Source organism: Danio rerio, chromosome 5 (assembly GCF_049306965.1).
Source record: "Danio rerio strain Tuebingen ecotype United States chromosome 5, GRCz12tu, whole genome shotgun sequence".
Classification (NCBI taxonomy): domain Eukaryota; kingdom Metazoa; phylum Chordata; class Actinopteri; order Cypriniformes; family Danionidae; genus Danio; species Danio rerio.
Genome location: NC_133180.1, coordinates 73882501 through 73906508, shown reverse-complemented (window position 1 = coordinate 73906508; position 24008 = coordinate 73882501). Strand labels below are relative to the sequence as shown.

General features: G+C 36.3%; 1 protein-coding gene and 1 long non-coding RNA gene across 2 annotated transcripts; one reads left to right on the top strand and one right to left on the bottom strand.

Moving 5' to 3' along the window:
* Positions 1-6022: 6022 nt before the first annotated feature.
* tagln3a (transgelin 3a) lies at positions 6023-15284 on the top strand. Its single transcript, NM_001103114.1, is given in 5 exon segments — positions 6023-6139; positions 8981-9192; positions 10299-10473; positions 10917-11019; positions 14844-15284. Coding segments are annotated over 4 exon segments (642 nt in total). The 5' UTR covers positions 6023-6139; positions 8981-9012; the 3' UTR covers positions 15028-15284.
* A 2893-nt stretch (positions 15285-18177) lies between these two features.
* Positions 18178-23061, bottom strand: LOC141385677 (uncharacterized). The gene is made up of 2 exons (XR_012406528.1): positions 19995-23061; positions 18178-19800 (listed from the first exon to the last, which is right to left on the bottom strand). It is a non-coding gene; the product is annotated as an uncharacterized lncRNA (long non-coding RNA).
* Positions 23062-24008: the final 947 nt, after the last annotated feature.

The following is a 24008-nucleotide window of genomic DNA, read 5'->3' as shown; positions in this document are numbered from 1 at the left end:
TAGGTTTGTGCTATTTGTTATTGTTTATTATCTGAGTGTTGTTGTTTTTGTTTTTTTGGCTACATATTTATTAGTGGATTCTGTGGTGGGGCAATGCTAAGGTAATGCTACGTTTTTAATCTCGTAATTCTGGCTTTTTTCCTCGTAATTCTGAGATGTAGACTTGAAAATGTGAGTTATAAACAGTGTTGCAGTTATAGCTGACTTTTTCCAGCCAAAAAGCTGTCCAAAACCTGCCAAACTATTAGATTAATTCATTCATGAAATTTCCTTCTGCTTAGCCACAGCGGAATGAACCGCCAACTTATTTAGCATATGTTTTACACAGCAGATGCCCTTCCAGCTGCAACCCAGTATTGGGAAGCACCTATACACTACAGACAATTTCATTCATTTATTTTCTTGTCGGCTTAGTCCCTTTATTATCCCGTGGTCGCCACAGCGGAATGAACTGCCAACTTATACACCAAGTTTTTACGCAGCGGATGACCTTCCAGCCGCAACCCATCTCTAGGAAACATCCACACACACATTCACACACACACTCATACACTACGGACAATTTAGCCTACCCAATTCACCTGTACCACATGTCTTTGGACTGTGGGGGAAACCGGAGCACCCGGAGGAAACCCACGCGAAGGCCAAACTGAGCCGAGGTTCGAACCAGCGACTTTCTTGCTGTGAGGCGACAGCACTACCTACTGCACCACTGCCTCGCCTACAGACAATTTAGCCTACCCAATTCAACTATAGCACATGTATCTGGACTTGTGGGGGAAACCTAAGTGAACACAGGGAGAACATGCAAACTCCACACAGAAACACCAACTGACCCAGCCGAGGCTCAAACCAGTGGCCTTATTGCTGTGAGGCGATTGCGCTACCCACTGCACCACCGTGCTGCCCCAACTTTACCTCAATCCATTTGGGAAAAGGCAGCAGGGCAAGAAATGTTTACATCTGAAGAGACTGACTGGCAACTGAACCCAGTAACTCTCTAAACCAACCGGGATAAAGAGCAGGTGAGCACAATCTATATCTGCAGTCCCAGACTGTATTAATTTTGTAAAATGTCTTGTGTCGATTAATATTTAACGCGAAAAGGAAACCATTTAAAACCCACATTACTGAGAGGGATATAAAGTGGTGGTTAGGCATTGAGTTGCTTCTGTGCCAATATTCTTACATTCAATCATTTTAGTTTCACGTCATGCAAAATTCAGTAAGAGGTTTTGATTATATAGTTTTTGTGGTGCTCATGAGTTGAACCAAACTCATTTTTGAAATCTCAAAGCACTATATTTCAAGACTTCACACTTAGATATTGTTTGACAACTTGTTAGCAGGTTTGGCATGCTGTCCCGGGAGAGAACCCTGAGCTCAGAGATAGTTGAGCCCAGGGCTCCCGCCTGGTCCATAGAGCATGTGAGGGGAGTACGAGATCAGGTGGTTCTCGAGAGTTCCCCTGATAAAGGAGGAGAAGGGGTGGATGGGGTGGATTTATCTAAAAACAAAGATAAGAGAGTAGTTCTTATAGTGAGTTTGGATCAATTTGATTGGCTAGCTAATTAATGTAGATGAGTGGCCAGCTGCAGTCAATCATATTGACGTCATATTGGTAACGTCCACTCAATGTCAAGCTGTAATATCATTAGATGTTGTTATTTGGTTGATTTTAGGTTGTTAGAAAGTTACCAAAATCCAACGTCGAGCCAACATCTTAAACTAAACTCATATTGACATTTATTGACGTCATATTGGTAACGTCCACTCAATGTCAAGCTGTAAAGTCATTAGACGTTGATATTTAGTTAATTTTAGGTTGTTAGAAAGTTACCAAAATCCAATGTCGAGCCTACATCTTAAACTAACGTCATATTGACATTTATTGCTGTCATATTGGTAACTTCCATTCAATGTCAAGCTGTAATGTCATTAGACGTTGATATTTGGTTGATTTTAGGTTGTTAGAAAGTTACCAATATCCAAAGTCGAGCCAACATCTTAAACTAACGTCATATTGACATTTATTGATGTCATATTGGTAACGTCCACTCAATGTCAAGCTGTAAAGTCATTAGACATTGATATTTGGTTGATTTTAGGTTGGACGTTGGACATTGATGTCATCCTGATGAACAAACAAAATGCAACGTCAACCCCAATGTTGGGATACAACATCAATCTGATGTCATGTTGACGTCTTGTGCCTGCTGGGTGTTTAAGGACATTTCGGTCATTATACAGTAAACATCCTTCATCTTCTCATCAGTGACATGCATCTAAACAGTCACAGGGTCAATGCATGTGAAGATTTTGGACATTTTTAATGCTTCCAAACAGTTGGCTGCAATTGTAAATCACCCATTTCTTGAGATTGTTCATTATGATGCGATTTACCTTCCATGTGTGATTTGATTGGACAGGAATCGCAGGACTGAATTTTCTAATCCCCATAGACAAGAAAGTGGTGACTGCAGGTTGAAGGAAAGTAGCAGAGTAAAAGTACCAATCTGCAATAAAAATGTACTCCAGGGAAAGTAAAAGTTCACATTTTTTAACTACTTCGTAATTTACAATTTCTGAGAAAAACCACTCAGTTACAGTAATTTGAGTATTTTTTTTGACTTACTTTACACCACTGTTTGCAAGATACTAGTGTTCAGTTTAAAGTGCAATTTAAAGGTTTAACTGGATGAACTAGGCAAATTCGGTTAATTAGGCAAGTCGTTGTTTGGTTGTGTAGCCAATCAAAAAAATGGCATGTAAAGCCATGATGGGTAAAGGTTTACAGGTTACTCTCCTACTCTTTATGAGAAGTGCCATGGGATTTTTAATGACCACAGCAAGACAGGACCTCGGTTTAACATCTCATCCAAAAGACGGTGCTCACTGACAGTATAGTCCCCTTCACTTTACTGGGGCATTACGCCCCATTCACATGAGGCTTCAGCGTCAACGCTTGACTGAAGGCGTGTCTGAAGTTGGGGCTGAACCAATCGTCATAGAAGCGTCAGCCAATGAAATTCAGTCTCCAATAGGCCACTGTCTGAGCTGGTGTGTTTGCATACAGCGATCTGATTGGCTGACGCTTCCGTCGGCGCTTGAAAAGTTCAGCTAGTCCCAACTTCTGCAGCGAGCAACGCTTCTGAATCAGCGCCGACAGATCCACAATGCAGTTCGGCAACGCCTGACATCACCCATTCAAAGTGAATGGGAAGCGTTGACGCTGACGCCCCGCGTGAATGGGGCGTTAGGACTCACACAGCGCCCCCTGTTGGCCTCACTAACACCACTTTTATATGCAACCTAGTTTTCCCATGTGGTCTCCCATCCAGGTACTGACTTAGCTTCAGTTTGGGCTGCAGGGTAATATGTCTGTCCATATTCAGTAACAGTACTGGAACATATCGTGTGGAGTATGTGTGTGTGGCAGGTAAATAAGTACTAGACTTATATAAGACCATTGCACATGGACATGCACTGAAAATAAAATTATTAGATTTACTACATTTTTTAAGGTGTAAGTTGTTGCAAACAATGTAAATGGGCTAGACAAACAAATGTTAATATACATTGTTTGCAACCACTCTCTGGCAGAGTGAGTATACCTCTTAAATCTAAACGATGAGACGGTGAAGTACAAAAGTACAATGCAATCAAACCGCAGTGAAATAAAGCTGTCTTCCCGCTCTACAGTGAGAACAGCAGACTCTATGTGGACTGGGAGAGCACAGCTGGATGCACACACAGGCCAACAGTGATTGATATGGACAAAACATCGACTTATTAAGTCAATGGACGCTGCTGATGCTGATGCAGTTCTGCTGATCTCAGGCTTGTAATCAGGCCAGAAGCCAAAGAGTTCTCTCTGTTAGATTGCAGGAACGCTTATAGTGTAAAGTGCTTATACAGTATATGGCCAATTAGACTAAGAAATCCTTTTTTTAAAAGTAAGGAATAGGAGTTTAACCATCTGGCTACTTTTTTTGTAAACACTTTGGCTTCTTAGAATATTTAATATTTTGTTGGTTTGAATGGTACAAGATAAATAGTTTAAATAGTTCTATATATACTGTATATACACTCATCGGCCACTTTATTAGGTACACCTTAGTAGTACAGGAATGGACTCCCTTTTGCCTTCAGAACTGCCTAGATCCTTCATGGCATAGATTCAACAAGCTACTGGAAATATTCCCCAGAGATTTTGCTCCATATTGACATGATAGCATCACGCAGTTGCTGCAGATTTTCCAGCTGCACATCCATGATGTGAATCTCCCGTTCCACCACATCCCAAAGGTGCTCTATTGGATTTAAATCTGGTGACTGTGGAGGCCATTTGAGTACAGTGAACTCATTGTCATGTTCAAGAAACCAGTCTGAGATGATAAACACTTTATGAAATGGTACGTTATCCTGCTGGAAGTAGCCATCAGAAGATGAGTACACTGTGGTCATAAAGGGATGAACATGGTCAGCAACAATACTCAGGTAGGCTGTGGCGTTGACATGATGCTCAATTGGTACTAATGGGCCGAAAGTATGCCAAGAAAATATCCCCCACACCATTACACTAGCACCACCAGCCTAAATCGTTAATACAAGGCAGGATGGATCCATGCTTTCATTTTGTAGATGCCAAATTCTGACCCGACCATCCGAATGTTGCAGCAGAAATCGAGACTCATCAGACCAATGTTTTTATAATCTTCTATTTTTCAATTTTGGTGAGCCTGTGTGAATAGTAGCCTCAGTTTCCTGTTCTTAGCTCACAGGAGTGGCACCCAGTGTGGTCTTGTGCTGCTGTAGCCCATCTGCCTCAAGGTTGGGCGTGTTGTGCGTTCAGAGATGCTCTTCTGCAGACCTCAGTTGTAACGAATGGTTATTTGAGTTACTGTTGCCTGTTACTGTTACGGCACCAACAACCATGCCACGTTCAATCACCTTAAATCATCCCCATTCTGATGTGTAAAAACTAGTGTTAACGGGTAGTTGGGCAGGTGTACCTAATAAAGTGGCTGGTGAGTATATATATATATATATATACTCAAAGCAAGAAGGTCATGGGTTTGAGTCCTAGCTGGCTCAGTTGTCATTTCTGTGTGGAGTTTGGGTGCTCAGGTTTCCCCCACAGTCCAAACACAGGTGATGTGAATAAATTAAATTGTCCGTAGTTTATGAGTGTGAATGAGAGTATATGGGTGTATCCCAGTACTGGGTTGCAGCTGTAAGGGCATCAACTGTGTAAAACATATCCTGGAATAGTTGGCAGCTCATTCTGCTGTGGCAAAAATAAAGGGACTAAGCTGAAGGAAAATGAATGAATGAATGAAAGTCAATATTATGAGCCCCCTTTATGAACTATACTTTGTTTTGACTGGCTAGAAGAAACCACTGTTTTGCAATGATTGGCTAATTAATCTAGCCAACCCTTTAACTGCACTTTAAGAATTATAAACTTTAAAATGTGTTGAAAACACATTTCTGTCTGTTAAAAAGAACACAGAATTATCATTAAAATAATCAAAGCTTTACAAGAGGGCTAATCATTTTGACATTCAAGCTGTATGACATGTTCCTGCTCAGTGCCTATATCCTATACCATTGCTGGATTCATTCAAAATTATTTAATAAATATTACTGAGGACAGCCATTCAAAAAGGTGCACAGATGTAAAGTATTTCTGCATCTTAAGACCTTACTGACAGTATCTAAAGATGGCATCATCATCGCCATCATTTCACGCGCCACTGACTGCCAGCGTGAAGCTGTGAGTGTGTGTGGGCGCGCGCGCGCTCATGGCCTATTTTTCACGTACGCGCACTGACGCTTTCGCTTGCACACAGGATTCTTCTGCTCGCCTTTTGGCTCTCTGATAACGTTAGATGCGTTTTACATACTGCAACATGCCATATTACGCAACACGCACAGTATAGCCAACCACCCCCCCTCTCCTCTTCTCTCCTCTCCTCTCCTCCACTCTCTCTCTCTCTCTCTCTCTCTCTCTCTCTCCATGCTCTCTGCTGCTGTGAATGACGGATGCTGAGTTGCGTTCCTCCCCCTGCTGCTCATGGTGCCAACAGACGGACATTACACGGCTGAGGACAACAACAAACAGCCTCCATCACCAGTGAGTAGAAGCTTAATGTGCGACTGCTAAATCACGCTATATTAAACCGAGGAAGCTGGTGATGCGCAGTTTAATTATTGAATGAGTTAGGCGACAATGTGTGGGACGTTCGTGATTTTATTGACATTCTTGCAGTTATTAATGATGCAAACGCGCTCGTTGTGGTCTGTATATCATCTCAAACATGAGTATAAATATGATGATATTTAGCATATGCTTTGGCTTATTTCGGAGAGAATAGACGTGAGTTGCATAGCAAGGACAAACATGTGCAGTTTTGGTTTGGCTATCCAAACCAAATTTGTGATCCTGGACCATAAAGCATTTTTGGGTGGGAAATTGACGTTTATAGATCAAAATAAAGCTGAATGTAAGCTGGATTGTTTGTACAAGCAAATATTTGACTGAGATACAGCTATTCTGGAATTTTGTGAACCATATAAAATCTGGTAACACTTTACAATAACAGTACATGAATAATGATGTGTTCATATGTTAACTAAACATGACTTTATTATTAACTAATGACGAGTTAATGCATGTGCTAATTATAAACTATAAATTATGATCTTTAACTACAAGTCAGATGAGTTCATATGTGAATAAAGGCTAGCTTGATTACAGCTTATTTCATGATTGTTTGTTAATTAGTGCATTAATTACTGCATAATTCATTCATTTTCTTTTCGGCTTAGTCCCTTTATTAATCCAGGGTCGCCACAGCAGAATGAACTGTCAACTTATCCAGCACATTTTTTATGCAGTGGATGTCCTTTCAGCTGCAACCAATCTCTGGGAAAAATCCATACACACTCATTTAAACTCATTCATTCATTCTCTTGTCGGCTTAGTCCCTTTATTAGTCCGGGGTCGCCACAGCGGAATGAACCGCCAACTTATCCAGCAAGTTTTTACGCAGCGGATGCCCTTCCAGCCGCAACCCATCTCTGGGAATCATCCACACACACATTCACACATACACACTACGGACAATTTAGCCTACCCAATTCACCTGTACCGCATGTCTTTGGACTGTGGGGGAAACCGGAGCACCCGGGGGAAACCCACGCGAAGGCAGGGAGAACATGCAAACTCCACACAGAACCGCCAACTGAGCCGAGGTTCGAACCAGCGACCCAGTGACCTTCTTACTGTGAGGCGACAGCACTACCTATGCGCCACTGCCCTTATGAGGCTATGCTACGTTAATTTTGAACGTTAGTTTTTTACTCAACTTCACAAGGCTAAAAGTGCAGTAGTTGAAGAATGGCCCAAATATATTTTAACAATATATTTTAACAAAAGGCAGGTAATAAGCCACTTGTTAATGGTGTGAATTGTTACTTAAGCTAAAGTGATACTCAGTGGTAAGCACTGTCACCCCACATCAAGAAGGTCACTGGTTCGAGTTCCAGCTGGGTCAGTTGGCATTTCTGTGTGGAGTTTGCATGTTCGTGTTGGCGTGGGTTGCTTTTGGGTGCTCCGGTTTCCCCCAGTCTGAAGACATAGGTGAACTGAGTAAACAGAATTGGCTGTAGTGTATGAGTGTGTGTGAATGTGAGAGTGTATGGGTGTTCCCAGTATAGGGTTGCAGCTGGCAGGGCATTTTTTATGTAAAACATTAGCCGGAATAGTCGGCGGTTCATTCCGCTGTGGCAACCCCTGATAAATTAGGAACTAAGCCGGAGAAAAAAGAATGAATGACGGATTTGTTTATTCAATCAGCTTTGTAGGCCTACTGCATAAATACATTGCACGAAGCTTTCTGTTCTGAAAGGATCCTTAAATGACTTCTGTTGTGATCCGGTGTTAGAAAATAAGATTACATTTCTTGATTTTCAAAGGGGGCGGGGACAATAAGAGCTGAAATCCTGCCTGTGTGTGTGTGTGTGTGTGTGTGTGTTTGAGATCATCAACAGTGTTGTTAAGGTCTGAGAGCTGCCATGGCAATGATATTATGCAGCCCCTGAAAATAGTCCCTATCTAGGTAACTCCGTAGCATTGTGCTGCTACTCCATGGTATGGCAGCTAATTCTTTTAGCCAGAATGAGAGTATAGTTATCTCCGTCAATCTTACTGCACGATGTAACTGCAGGAGAGTCAAGCCTTAAATAGGACAAATATCAAAACTCTTTTAGGATCCTTTTAAGTGAGATGCTAATGGTCTAATCCGATTCAATGATCTATGCTAAGCTAAAAGTGCTCCCGCCAGACCTGGAGATCGGTTGAATGGATTAAAAAGTGTTAAAACTCAGCTGTTTAACTCTAGGAGAGCTGAAAAATGAGCATATTTTCAAAAAGGTGTTCCTTTGAAAGACTTCTGGTGTGATCTGGTGCTTGAAAATAAGATTAAATAACTTGACTTGGAAACACTAAGCAGAAACTAATACTTTATTTAACGTAGTCTATCTATATATTTTAACGAATAGCTAAAAATCCAGCCTGTGTGTGTTTGAGATCATTGGCAGTGTTAATGTCTAAGAGCTGCCATGGCAATGATATTATGCAGCACCTGAAAATAGTCCCCAGCTCGGCAACACTGCTGCAGTCATGGTATGGCAGCTAATTATGTAGGCCAGAATAAGAGTATAGTTTCTAGAGAGTGTATGGGTATTTCCCAGTACTGTATTGCGGCTGGAAAGGCATTCGCTGTGCAAAGTTTATGCTGGAATAGTTGGCGGTTCATTCTGCTGTGGCGACCCCTGATGAATAAGGAACTTAGCCGAAAGGAAAATGAATGAACTTGACTTGGAAACACTGGTTAGAGTAGGCAGAAACCAGTACTTGTTCATATATAGCTAAAATATATAGCTAAAAATCCAGCCTGTATGTGTGTTTCAGATCATCGGCAGTGTTAATGCCTGAGAGCTGCCATGGCAAACCGGGGACCAAGCTACGGGCTCAGCCGAGAGGTTCAGGAGAAGATCGATCAGAAGTATGATGCGGAGCTGGAGTCTCGACTGGTGGACTGGATCCTGATCCAGTGTGGAGATGACCTGCAGCGTCCAGAGCCTGGCAAACAGAACTTCCAGAAGTGGCTCATGAGTGGAACAGTATGTTGTTTGTTTATATCGCACATTTTTACATCGCAGCATTGGCCAAAGTGCTAATACTAATAAAAATGACAAATCTCATAGAGTATAATTAAATTTACGTCCGCATGAACCGAAAGCTGCGACTGTTTTTTTTTTTTTCATATTGTGATGCAGTTCTTAGAGAAACGGAATAGTAAATGAGAAAACAGTGGGCGTGGCTTGTTTTTTCTACTGTAAGCTGATTGGATGTACACTGAAAAAAAGTGTTGCATGCAAGACTGTCGCAAACAATTTATTTGTGTTGAATTTAAACAAACAAATTAAGTTTAGTAATGTTCAACTTAATTTGTTTGTTTAAATTCAGCGCAAATAAATTGTTTACAACAACTTAACGTAAAAAAATTGAGTAAATCCAAGGAATCATCTTTGAATTATTTTTTCCAGTGTAGTTAAGTACAGAAAGATGGGGGAATGGGTTTTGGGAGAGTTATTACAACCTAATAGACTCCTCCTCCTCAACATTTCTGTTTGGTGTCAACTGACAGTCAGAGGGGCGTGGTTTAATGTTAGCCACTCCCAATATCTCAAAGGGGACCTATTATGCCCCTTTTTACAAGGAAACCCACACAAACACGGGGAGAACATGAACACTCCACACAGAAATGCAAACTGGCCCAGCTGAGGCTTGAACCAGCGACCTTCTTGCTTTGAGGCGCCACCACACCACCCTTATATTAATATTATTAATATTAATACAATATTAATCCCAATCTAAATGTTTGTTTTTTAGTAATCTAGAGTCCCCCTAGTTGAGTAGCACTGTTACAGGATGACGTATTGCATTATTATTATTTTTTTTAAAGATTTATTTTTGGCCTTTATTACTAGATAGGACAGCATTGAGACAGGAAGCGAAGTGGGAGAGAGAGATAGGGGGTAGGGTAGGGAAATGTCGTCGAGCCGGGATTCGAACTCACGACGCCCTGACGTGCTATTGCACCATATGTCGGCGCGCTAAGCACTAGGCTATTGCACCGACGACGTATCACATTATTAGTGACCTGGCAGAAGTGAATAACAAAAGTCTCCTCTTTTTTCTTTTCCTCTCCCTTGGCTCTTCTCAGATCCTCTGCCGGCTCATCAACAGTCTGTATCCCAGCGGTGAGGAGCCAATTAAGAAAATTACTGAATCCAAGATGGTCTTCAAACAAATGGAGAAGATTTCCCAGTTCCTGCAGTTTGCTGAAGAATACGGAGTCAACAGAGGAGACATATTCCAGACTGTAGATCTGTGGGAAGGTAAAACACATACATACATACACACACAGAGACTTGTTCCTATATCCCAGTGGGGACTCTTATAGACGTAATTGTTTTTTTTAATTTTTTATACAGTGGTGACCGTGCAATTTTACATTTGATTGTTTCTGTGCTTAAATTCTGTTTGAATTTTCTGTTCTGTTTATTTATTTATGCTTGTAATTTATTATATTTCATGCATAATTTGTCTATCTAAATGAATGGAATCTTTTTAAATAGTGCTATTCGATTCATCTGGTGAAATTGTATTCAGATCGCAGAAAAACTAAATTTAGCAATGTTAGATTTTTCCAATATCGTGCAGCCCTAATAAACTATTCATTTTGATTTCACACTGACTCTAATATAACGCCATGTGGGAATTTACAAGATGCCTTTAGTGGTCAGAGAGTCACAGGTCTCATGTTGATGATGTTTTAAAGGAAAGGACATGGCTGCAGTCCAGAGGACACTGATGGCTCTGGGAAGTGAAGCTCTTACGAAGGATGACGGTCATTATCGTGGAGACCCAGACTGGTTTCACAGGTGAGCTGGAGGACAACAGTGGCTCTTGTTTGGAGTTTAGCCAGAGAAAATCTGAGACCCCTAGTGGACCAACTCTCAGTGTCAGCAGAGCCTTTCTCTGTGTGGGAGCTCTAAAAATACAGCTGAAAGAAAAATGATTAGCCCGCCTGTGAAATGTAAATTCTCGGTCACATTTTACTTTAAGGGGTGTTCATAAGACTGTCATTGAATCTTCATAATTGTGACATGACACAATGTGAATTGTGTTTTTTGAATGCTTAATGACTGTCATTCGCTCAGTCATGACATTTTAAATGCAAAGATGACATTATTTTTTATGACAACTTGACATTAATACATCACAACCTGTTTTTGTCAAGACAACAAAACTATAAAGATAAACAAAGTAACATAAGATTTGGTGTAAAAGAGCATTACATTTTGCAAAACTAGAATTGACAAAATATATATTATTCTATAAAACTGCTTATTACAAAGTAATATAAGTACATAAACATATTAGCAATAAAATTATATTAGTATTACTACAAACAATATTACACAGCTCAGATGAACAGTGTAACACAAAAGTAATGTAACATTACTTTCTCAGTACCATATTTAGTTAAGAAGTAACACAAGATTTGGTGTAAAAGGGCTTTACATTTTGCAAAAATAGAATTTTTATAAAACATATTACAGAAAACAGATTATAACATAATATCCGTATTATAATAATAGTGTTACTTTGAAGCAGTATTATATTATTACAAACAAACCATCTCAGAAGAACAAATGTAAAATTACTTTGCTTAAAGTAACTAAGCACCATATTTAGTTACGTTTCTATGAAGAAACACAAGATTTGGTGTAAAAGAGCTTTACATTTTGCAAAAATATAATTTAAAAAATATCTATTATTTAAATAAAAACTTTATTATAAAGCAATATTGGTACTTTTTTAATATTAGTAATATAATACTAGTATTACAACAAAGTATTATAATATACATATAAGTATTATATTATATTCCAAAAAAAAAAAAAAAACAGCTCAGATGCACAACGTAACACAAATGAAATGTAAAATTACGCTCCCTAAAAAGTAACTTAGTACCATATTTAGTTACTTTTCATATTTAGTTACTTTTCATATTTAGTTACTTTTCTACGTATGTAAGATTTGGTGTTAAAGGGCTTTGCATTGTGCAAAAATAGAAATATAAAAAAACATTATTGCAAAAAACATTATAAAGTAATATCAGTATTATAATATTAGTGTTACTATAACGCAGTATTACATTATTACAAAGAACATCTTAGAAGAACTAATGTAAGATTACTTTCCTTAGAAAGTAACTAAGTACCATATTTAGTTTTTTTCTACAAGGTAACAAAAGATTTGGTGTAAAAAGGCTTTGCATTTTACAAAACTAGATTTTACAAAACATATATTATTCTAAAAAACAGATTATTACAAAGTAAAATTAGTACATATTATTATTAGTAATATAATAATACTATAAAGTAGTGTTATATTACTACAAAAAACCCAGCTCAGATAAACAACGTAACACAAAAGTAATGTAACATTACTTTCTTAGTACCATGTATAGTTATTTTTTCTACGAAGCAACACAAGATTTGGTGTAAAAGGGCTTTACATTTTGCAAAAAAAATTTTTTATAAAACATATTACAGAAAACAGATTATAACGTAATATCCGTATTATAATAATAGTGTTACTTTGAAGCAGTATTATATTATTACAAACAAACCATCTCAGAAGAACAAATGTAAAATTACTTTGCTTAAAGTAACTAAGCACCATATTTAGTTACGTTTCTATGAAGAAACGCAAGATTTGGTGTAAAAGAGATTTACATTTTGCAAAAATATAATTTAAAAATATCTATTATTTAAATAAAAACTTTATTATAAAGCAATATTGGTACTTTTTTAATATTAGTAATATAATACTAGTATTACTACAAAGTATTATAATATACATATAAGTATTATATTATATTCCAAAAAAAAAAAAAAAAAAACAGCTCAGATGCACAACGTAACACAAATGAAATGTAAAATTACGCTCCCTAAAAAGTAACTAAGTACCATATTTAGTTACTTTTCATATTTAGTTACTTTTCTACGTATGTAAGATTTGGTGTAAAAGGGCTTTGCATTGTGCAAAAATAGAAATATAAAAAAACATTATTGCAAAAAACATTATAAAGTAATATCAGTATTATAATATTAGTGTTACTATAACGCAGTATTACATTATTACAAAGAACATCTTAGAAGAACTAATGTAAGATTACTTTCCTTAGAAAGTAACTAAGTACCATATTTAGTTTTTTTCTACAAGGTAACAAAAGATTTGGTGTAAAAAGGCTTTGCATTTTACAAAACTAGATTTTACAAAACATATATTATTCTAAAAAACAGATTATTACAAAGTAAAATTAGTACATATTATTATTAGTAATATAATAATACTATAAAGTAGTGTTATATTACTACAAAAAACCCAGCTCAGATAAACAACGTAACACAAAAGTAATGTAACATTACTTTCTTAGTACCATGTTTAGTTATTTTTTCTACGAAGCAACACAAGATTTGGTGTAAAAGGGCTTTACATTTTGCAAAAATATTTTTTTATAAAACATATTACAGAAAACAGATTATAACGTGATATCAGTATTATAATAATAGTGTTACTTTGAAGCAGTATTATATTATTACAAACAAACCATCTCAGAAGAACAAATGTAAAATTACTTTCCTTATAAAGTAGCTAAGTGCTATATTTAGTTACTTCTCTATGAAGTAACGCAAGATTTCGTGTAAAAGAGCTTTACATTTAGCAAAAATAGAATTTACAAAATATATATTATTCTAAAAAACTAATTATTATAAAGTAATATTGGTAGTTATTAATATTAGTTATATAATATTACTATAGTGTTATATTACTACAAAAAACCCAGCTCAGATGAACAGTGTAACACAAAAGTAATGTAACATTACTTTCTCAGTACCATATTTAGTTAAGAAGTAACACAAGATTTGGTGTAAAAGGGCTTTACATTTTGCAAAAATAGAATTTTTATAAAACATATTACAGAAAACAGATTATAACGTAATATCCGTATTTTAATAATAGTGTTACTTTGAAGCAGTATTTTATTATTACAAACAAACCATCTCAGAAGTAGTAGAATGTAAAACTACTTTGCTTAAAAAGTAACTTAGTACCATATTTAGTTACTTTTCTATAAAGTAATTCAAGATTTAATACAAAAGAGCTTTACATTTTGAAAAAATTGAATTTTTATAAAACATATTACAGAAAACGGATTATAAAGTAATATCAGTGTAGCATTAAATTATTACAAAAACATCTCTAATTAACAAAGAAATACAAAGGTATTGTAACATTACTTTCCTTAAAAAGTACCATATTTAAATACTTTTCTATGAAGTAATGCAAAATTTGGTGTAAAAGAGCTTTACATTTTACAAAAACAGAATTTAAGAAGAATATATTATTAAAAAAAACATTATTAAAAAGTACTATTAGTTTGTATTAATATTAGTAATATAATATTAGTATTATTTTATAATACAAAAAAACCCAGCTCAGATGAAAAATGTAATGTAATATTACTTTGCCTAAAAAGTAACTTAGTTACTTTTCATATTTAGTTACTTTCTAAAGCAAGATTGTAATATATCGCTTTTAAAAGTAACTTTCCCCAACACTGACAGTCAAAAACTCTTAGAGATTGCATAGCAAATAGACCTGTGTTTAAATGTTTTAAATTGTGTTTCAGGAAAACCAAAGGCCACAAGCGTGAGTTTTCAGAGGAGCAGCTGCGCCAGGGTCGCGTTGTTATCGGGATGCAGATGGGAAGCAACCGGGGAGCGTCTCAATCTGGCATGGTAGGATACGGCACGCCACGGCAAATCATGCGCTACGACTCTCCACGACACAATGGAGACCAGAGCAATCCTTAAATACTACACAGCTGGGTGTTTCAATCTCTACTGGAGCCTGAAAAGCCAAATCTAGTGCTCCAGTTACAGGAGGAATGTGTACATGTGCGTTTGTGTGTGTATATTTAGAGATTAACAGTGGATAAGGCCGTTTAAAATGATACACATTAAAGTATTGACCCATAATGCACCAATGCTGTTGGTTACAGATCAAGGCCAAAATGTGAAAGTTTCCAATTAAATACCAGTATTAAAAATGTGCAGGCGTTAAAAAAAAATAAGATTGTGTATTTTAGCAAACATGTAGATCTTTAACAATTGTAAGCTGACAATCTGTGAATTTTTGGACATGCATTTTGAATTACGCATGTGGCTGATGCTTTTACCCAAACCATTTTCTCCAAGCAAGCGCGAGCACACACACACACACACACACACACACACACACACACGGGGTCTCATTTATAAAATGTTGCGCAGAAACCTTTGTAAAATTGTTCTAAGATAATTTTGCAAAACTGTGCAAGTGCGATTAAGAGAAAACTATTTTACATTTTGTCAGTTTAGTGGCTAATTCGTTCAGTTCAGTAGGGCGAAAATGTACACATTTTAAAAGGAGGCGTGGCACCAAACCCCGCCCCTAAGCACAGCCGCCATTGGGGATAGGCAAATCGTACAAAATTGTACAAATGAGATCATACGAATTAGCCACTAAAAAAGTCAAACTCAAAGTTATGAATTGCCTCGAGATAGCGCACGTGTAGTGAATGGGCGGGGCTGAGAGGCGTGGGAACAGGATGAGGCTGGTGCTTGAGTGTTTTCCTTCTTTGTGCTCGTCAATCTCAAGTACAGAAATTTAGATATTGGCATGTACTAATTATATGCTAAATCAGCCTGATCTCACAAAGGAAACAACTATTTTACTTTTTGTCAGTTTAGTTGCTTACTCGTACGAGTTCAGTCATGTGAAAATGTATGAACTTTAAAAGGAGGCGTTGCACCAAACTCCACCTCTAAACACAGCTGTCATTGAGGATAAGCAAATCGTACTAAAATGTACAGATGAGTTAATACGAGTTCATACAAATTAGGCTCTAAATCAAAAAAGTCACGAATTGCCAAAAATTAGCGCTGATGTAATAAGTGGGCGGGGCTGAGAGAGACATGGTAACGGAATGAGGCTGGTGCTTGAGTGACAATGTGAGACACCTGTGTCCCGCATATTGTTACCTTTGTACATCTATTTTACTATTGTTTCCTACTACTGTTATTATTATTATTATTATTTTTAGTTGTTTTTAATAGTAGTAGTTTAGATGGTTTCCTTCTTTGTGCTCGTCAATCTTAAGCATAGAAATTCGGATTTCGGTATGTACTAATCATATGCTAATTCAGCCTGATCTCACAAAGGAAACGTAACTATTTTACGTTTTGTCAGTTTAGTGGCTAATTCGTACGAGTTTAGTCAAGTGAAAATCTGCGAATTTTAAAAAGAGGTGTTGCACCAAACCCCGCTCCTAAACACAGCCGTCATTGAGGATAAGCAAATCGTACTAAATTGTACAAATGAGAACATACGAATTCATAAGAATTAGCCACTAAATCAAAAAAGTTACGAACGTGAGATAGTGCTGGTGTAATGAGTAGGTGGGGCTGAGAGCCATGGGAATGTGATGAGGTCTCAAGTCCCACAGAGGAGCTCTGGATTTTAAAATGAAGAGAGACAGCAGTGGAAGACGAGAGTGGACCAGGCCCACTTGCTACGCCAACGCTATCTTATGGCAATTCGTAATTTTTTTTGATTTAGGCTAATTCGTATGATCTCATTTCTACAATTTAGTACGATTTGCTTATTCCTCAATCACTGCTGTGTTTAGAGGTGGGGTTTGGTTCCATGGCTTCTTTTAAAATTTGTACATTTTTACATGACTGAACTCGTATAAATTAGCTACAAAACTAACAAAATGTAAGTTACGTTTCCTCGTGAGATCAGGCTGAATTGGCATATAAAAAATACATGTTTTTATCAGAATTTCTATGATTAAGAGTGACGAACAGAAAGAGAAAAAAAATCTAATTTACTAATATTAGAAACAACTGAAATAATAATAATAATAATAATTAATAAAATAATAATACATAAATAAATCAGAAACTAAAATAATAATAGTAGTAAACAACAGTATAATAGGTGTACAGAGGTAACAATAAACTACAAATTCAAGTAAAAAACGTTTAAAATCACTTGCTATGACAACTAATAAAAATGCTAACAAAACGTAAAAAAACATGATTATTGAAAGAAAATTGGCCGTTTCATCAGATAAAACAAACTAATATTACACAATTATGGTCACTGATCTAAAAAAATGTGATTTGGCATTTCTGATTATTTACAGTTTAATAAAGCTGTACAAATGTGCCATTAATATACTGACACAAAATATATTTTAAAAACATATATCTAATGTAAATGACATAAACTGGTCACAAACCTGTTTGTGTTTCTTTCTTTTGTTAAACACGAAAGGCGGTATTTTAAGGAAACCTGTAGCCACTGACTTCCACAGCAGGAAAAACAAATACTACTATGGAAGTCAATGGTTACTGTTTCTAAGCATTCTTCAAAATATCTTCTTTTATTTTCAACAGAAGAAAGAAACCACTTGAAGCAAAGTAAACAGTGAGCTAATGTTCATTTTTGGGTGAACTATCCCTTTAAGGCTGATATTTATTCATGTTCATAAAATCAGCAGGTGTTTATTTACTTTGAATTAATTTTGATTATTTATTTATTGTGGATTTTATGCACTGCCAAATCAAGACGTCTAAAATTGTCTTGTAAAGAAACATAAAATTAAATAACAACAACATGAAATAAACAGGGCAGCCTACAGAATGCAATTAATCTGTTGAAGACAAAAGACGATATTTTGACGATCGCTGGAAACCTGTAAGCATTGGCTTCTGCAGTAGGAAAAACAAATACTATGGAAGTCAATGGTTACTGTTTCTCAGCATTCTTCAAAATTTCTTCTTTTGTGTTCAACAGAAGAAAGAAACTCATAAAGGAACCACTTGAAGTTATGTAAACAGCAGAATGTTCATTTTTGGGTGAACTATCCCTTTAAGGCTGATGTCATTATTCGTTTTTCGAAGTAGCAGCAGATGTTTATTTATGTTGGATTTATTTGATGCTGATTGTTTATTGTGGATTTTATGCATTAGTAATTCAAATTCACTTGTGAAGTCAAATAAAATAAAAAACAACAACCTGGAATAAACGGTGTAGCCTACAGAATGCTAGTTAAACAGGCTAGGAAATGTGTTTAATCTCGCAAAAAAAAGTAAAATAAATTTGACTATACTGCACATTTAATCTCACGCTGAATCTTTGTTGTTTATAATGAATTTCAGAGCATGTACACCGATTTCATTTAGATGTTCAAATAGCAATTTTATTGACCTTATTCTAAAATGCGGAAGTGCGCCTGTTTTCGCGATTGTCTTAGAACTTCCGATTCAGTCGCCTATGGGAGAAATGACTAGGAATAATAAACGGCAGAAAATGGCCAAACTACTTGCTCAACAAACAAATGTTTGCATGACTACACAGACCAAGTAGCATAATATAATAAGAAAATATTAAATTGCAACATCAAGCAGCGTAACGAGCAGTTGTTAACGTCAAAAAATGAATGGAAGTGAATGTGACCGGAAGTCGCGAGACAAAAAGATTCAAATGGCAGCGCCCACTCGTCAGCTGAGAATAAGGTGAATAAAAAAAATAAATAAACATTGCCGTTGAACCTTAGCGTACATACTTTTTCATGTAAAAGTGTTTCCATAAGTATGAATATTGCTGTGGATTTAGGCATACACACACATACACTTTATAAATGAGGCCCTGGTTGCTTTATGAGCTGTGCATGCTGTGCAATAGGATCAAAAAAAGTCAGTAACACTTTACTTGAAGTGGGTGTTCATAAGACTGTCTTGAATCCTTTATAATCACGACATGATGCACATCATGAATATGGAGATTTTATGCATCAATTTTAGGATTTTATGTGGGTGTCATTCACTTCAACTTGTCATAAACCTTTCATAAACATGAAAGCCATCCTGAATATTTTATAGAAGTCAGAATTATTCGCCCTCCTGGGAATTTTTGTTTCTTCTTTAAATATTTCACAATGTTTAACAGAGCAAGGCATTTTTCACAGTATTTTCTATATTTTTTTCTTCTGGAGAAAGTCTTGATTTATTTCGCCTAGAATAAAGGCAGTTTTAAAAGCAATTTTAAGGTCAAAATTAATATTATATTTTTTTTTTCGAGTGTCTATCTGAATTTGTCATTTAAATTTCTCAGTGAAAGTGTCATTACTCTGTCAAAGACTTTAACAACGATGTCATTAATATTTAACATTTCAACATGGCAAATTCAGGTTGTACCACTGTAGTTGAGGTCAAGAAAAACATTAATGTCCCTGTTAAAATAATATATGTATTGAAATTGAAATTTAAAAAGTCATTATTTAAATTAAATTAACAAATGAAGATAAAATTCATGACACGGTTATAATGGCAGTCATGTTTATGCCAGATTTATGACAAGTTTTGTCTTGATAATTTCAAGTCAACCAAGAAAGGTTGTGTTGTATTTGTTTATACATCAAGTTCAAGACATCTCGATTTAAAATGACATAACTGTGCGAGTGACACAAATGAATCATAAAGGCCTAATGACAGTCTTATAAACGACGCACTTCAAGTAAAGTGTTAGCGAAGCATCTATTTCAGGGGTGGGCAAACTTGGTCCTGGAGAGCCGGTGTCCTGCAGAGTTTAGCTCCAACTCTAATCAAACACACCTGCTTATAGATTTTTAGTGATCTTGACGACACCGATTAGCAGGTTCAAGTGTGTTTGATTAGAGTTGGAGCTAAACTATACTGGACACCGGCCATCTAGGACCGAGTTTGCCCACCCCTGGTCTATTTTTCAAAGCCATACGTAACCAACAGGTGTGTTGAGATATGCAGCGCTCAAACTTATAATTGTATCCAGTAGAGTTGAAACTGTGCCGAATTGCTACTAAATGTACACTATTACTGATGTCTAACTATAAAACGTCACTGTTCCTGCTACCAGAATGCCAAACTGATGGACTCAGGTCATTCTACCGCATAACGTCTTCACTCATTTGTTCTGTATACTTTTCTGATGTCACTTAAAAAGTAAACTAATGCTATACATTCCAGTGATACGAGAAAAGAGACGGTGTGTTGTGTAAAAGTGGAATTTATGCACTGTTAATTAAAATGTATTCGTTTTGAGTCCATGCATCTGTTAACATGCATGTAAATGTGCTTCTCATGGTTTTTTTGGGAATATTTTAATGTTTGTTTTCACTGATATACAGTAGTTTTGACAATCAAAACACAGTCCTGTCAAGACGGAAATGGTTTAATTGCTATGTAGTGTTTCTTGTTATTTTTGTGGTTTGGCTTTAAATCTACTTTACAGTGTTTGTTTGACAAAAAGGAATGCAGTTGTATAACACGCTTTATGTTTAAACATTATTTTTATATCTAATTTATGTAGGAATTGAATTATTTATAGTTTTGAATTTATGAAAAGTATAAAAACTGTGAGATTGTACTGAAAAATGACGGAGAACTGGAATGAAATTAGTCTTAGACCCAATCCCATTTCTACCCCTTAGCCCTTCCCTTTCCCCCAACCCCTTGTTTTGTGCATTCACGTGAAGAGGTCAGGGTGTCCCAATTCTCTTTATCTTATAAAGCATATGACTAAGGGGAAGACCTAGATTTTCCAGAAGCACACTAGAAACCAAAGGGCACCAGAATACACTACGTACAACGGCAACATGGCTGCACACGAAAGTCAGAAGATGCACAAAGTTGTCTTGTTTGTCAATATCACGAGTTTGTACAACAAAATTTATTACGACGCTCTTAAAAAAAAAAAAAAAAAACGGATAAGAGAATCGCTAAATTTTGCTATCTATAATCAATAACTCCTGTATAGCAGTCCCACAACACACTTTCCCATGTGATGACACTGGAACACCCTGTCAGAAATGTCTAGTGGCTGGGAATGAGCTTTTTACTGTGTCTGCTATAATGTTAATGTTGTTTTCAAGTGTTTACATAGATCAGGGGTCACCAATCCTGGTCCTGGAGGGCCGGTGTCCCTGCAGGGTTTAGCTCCAACTTGCCTCAACACACCTTCCTGGATGTTTCAAGTATACCAAGTAAGCTCTTGATTGGCTTGTTCAAGTGTTTGATCAGGGTTGGAGCTAAAATCTGCAGGACACCGACCCTCTAGGAACAAGTTTGGTGACCACTGACATAGATGAACATGGCCAGGGTGTAAATAAACAGTAGAGTTACGATCTTATTGGCACATTATAAATAAATACCAAAAAATAATGCAACTGGAATCACTACAGCAGTTACCATCGTCAACCTCATATGAAGTAAGCCCTCGCGATGGCATATAATGACGTGTGCGGGTGTTGTAGTGCTGTCCCTTTTCATAAGGTAAATTTGAAGCCCTACACTCTGTTTTAAGGGCCAAGGGAAAGGGGTAGGGGTAAAAAACAGAATTGGGATTGGGCTCAAATGTAGTGTTTCTTGTTATTTTTGTGGTTTGGCTTTAAATCTACTTTACAGTGTTTGTTAGACAAAAAGGAATGCAGTTGTATAACACGCTTTTATGTTTGAACATTATTTTTATATCTAATTTATGAAGGAATTGAATAATTTATAGTTTTGAATTTATGAAAAGTATAAAAACTGTGAGATTGCACTGAAAAATGTTGGAGAACTGGAATGAAATTAGTCTTAGACCCAATTCTACCCTCTTAGCCCTTCCCTCTCATTTTACACGTTCACGTGAAGGGGTAGGGGTGTCCCAATTCTCTTTAGGCTGAAGGCATACGGCTAGAAAGTCCTTGAAACAGAGATTTTCCAGGACCACACTACACTCTCAGAAATAAAGGTACACAAGTTGTCAAAAGGGTGGTACCTTTTAAAAAGGTACACATTTGTACTTAAAGGGTCCATATTGGTACCTCAAAAGTATATATCAGTACCTAAAATATTTAAGAGGAACACTTTTGAACTTTTAAGGTCCTAATATGTAACCTTGAGGTATTAATATAGACCTTTTAGGTACAAACTTGTACCTTTTGAAAAGGTACCACCCCAGTGACAGCTCGTGTACCTTTATTTCTGAGAGTGTAGAACCCAATATGTACAAAGATTTCCCAGAATACATCATCTATAAATGGCAGCATGGCTGCACACAGAAGTTAGGAGATGCACAAATGGGAATTTTTTTGTCATTATTATGAATTTTCACAACAAACAAGAACATATTTTAATATATTCATAACCGCATTTATGTTTTACCGCCATGCTTATAAAAAACAATATAAAATGCTAAATTTCACTATCTATGATTCATAATAATAACTCCTGTATAGCAGTAACACAACATTCTTTACAACCGATGACACTAGAACCCCCTGTCTGAACAGTCTAGTTACTGGAAATGTGTGTCTGGTGTAACATTAATGTTGTTTACATAGATCAATATGGCCGGAGAGCAATGGCACAGAACAGTTATGAGCTTTTTGCCACATTATATCGTTATGATAACATGATATGGTTGCCTTCAGTGATTTCCTGAAGATAAACACCTATAAAAATGCAACTGGAATCACTACAGCAGTCGCCACAGTCAATGTCATATGAAGTAAGAGCTTGTGATGACATATGATGACGTGTGCCAGTGTTGTAGTGCTGTCCCATTTTTAGGAGTAAATTTTAAAGCCCTTCCCCTTCACACACCGTTTCAAGGGCCAAGGGAAAGGGATAGGCGTAAGAAAATAGAATTGGGATTGGGCCTAATTGTAGTGTATCTTGTTATTTTTGTGGTTTGGTTTTAAATCTACTTTACAGTGTTTGTTAGAAAACAGGAATGCAGTTGTATAACACGCTTTGTTTAAACATTATTTTTATATCTAATTTATGAAGGAGTTAATTTTTTTATAGTTTTGAACAGTTAGATTGTACAGAAAAATGGAGAACTGGAATGAAATTAGTAAATTTTTCTGTTTTATAATTAATTGCGGTTTGTCCGTGTGAAGGGAAAAAAACAGTATTTAAAGATCTTCCTTTCATATTTGGGCACTAATGATACATTTCCCTAAAAAAAAAGAACAAATGTCTCTGTATTTGTGCGAAAATGTTTTACGTTCACTTATTTTTTCAAACTGAATTAATAATTAGGCCTGTCACAATAATGATATACCATATATCGACTTCTCGCACATGGACATGACCTCAATCATTTTTGGTGATGCAATATATCGCCCCTACATAAAAAAAAAAACTATTTCAGCTGATTGAGCTATATTAGAGGTGTCAGTATGGTTAAAAACACTGTAGTATTTTCTATAAATTACTATAGTATATTTTCATGTGGGTGTCTAATGACTGAAAATAGATCTGCAGCAGGTATCGCAGCCTCTGTTACTCTTTACCTTGCACTTTTTGGTTAACATTTATTATTTAAGATATGCGTTTTCACATTCTGATTTCAATGCCTGATTAAAAAACTGTTAAAATGACTATAATTAAATGAAATATTCTGAAGAATAAAATATGATGTGTTCATTGGGGAGTGTACTTGCATTGTGATATTATATTGTCATTCTGCCATTATATAATAATATTTAATGCTCTTAAAATGACAATAATATTGTTTACTGCATAATATTTTGGTGCATAATATATTTTACAACAAAAATAGATAAAGTGACAGGCCTATTATTATTAATCTGTTTTGTTTGGGCTAATTTTGAGGCTAGTTTCATTTCAGATTATTCCAATATTGGTGAAGTTTAGCCTTTTTTAAAGATGGTGATGTGTTTATGATGTCAGGGTAAATGTGTACACACACAAACACA